This window comes from Apaloderma vittatum, unplaced genomic scaffold (genome assembly GCF_000703405.1).
Source record: "Apaloderma vittatum isolate BGI_N311 unplaced genomic scaffold, ASM70340v1 scaffold29147, whole genome shotgun sequence".
Lineage (NCBI taxonomy): Eukaryota > Metazoa > Chordata > Aves > Trogoniformes > Trogonidae > Apaloderma > Apaloderma vittatum.
In genome coordinates this window covers 3,439-3,691 of record NW_009728292.1, presented here as the reverse complement: position 1 = coordinate 3,691, position 253 = coordinate 3,439, and the positions used below count along the sequence as shown (strand labels likewise).

Here is a 253-nt window from a genome sequence, read left to right as displayed (position 1 = left end):
TGAGCGTGGGGTACTCGCCCTCGGACAGCACGTGCTGCTCCCCTGCGAAGTCCTGCCCGTCGAACAGGATCCAGCTGGTGGGGAGGAGCGTGCCCAGGCTGATGCAACCATTGAGGTGGGAATCCAACCCTCTGTGTGTCCCCAGCACTGCCCCCACCATCCTGCCCACCCTCCCCATGGGTGTTTGCGGGGCTGCCAGCCAGGGTGATGTCCCTGTTCCCATCCCCAGTCAGGGGCAGTGAGGCCCCAGGAC

At 66.0% G+C, this 253-nt stretch overlaps 1 protein-coding gene across 1 annotated transcript in view; it reads right to left on the bottom strand.

The window, feature by feature from the left end:
* Positions 1–253, bottom strand: part of AIM1L (absent in melanoma 1-like) — a gene marked incomplete at its 3' end in the record, with an annotated part of 3,686 nt that overhangs the window by 355 nt on the left and 3,078 nt on the right. Inside the window, 1 exon segment of the mRNA XM_009874033.1 lies at positions 6–74. Coding sequence (XP_009872335.1) covers positions 6–74 — 69 coding nt within the window.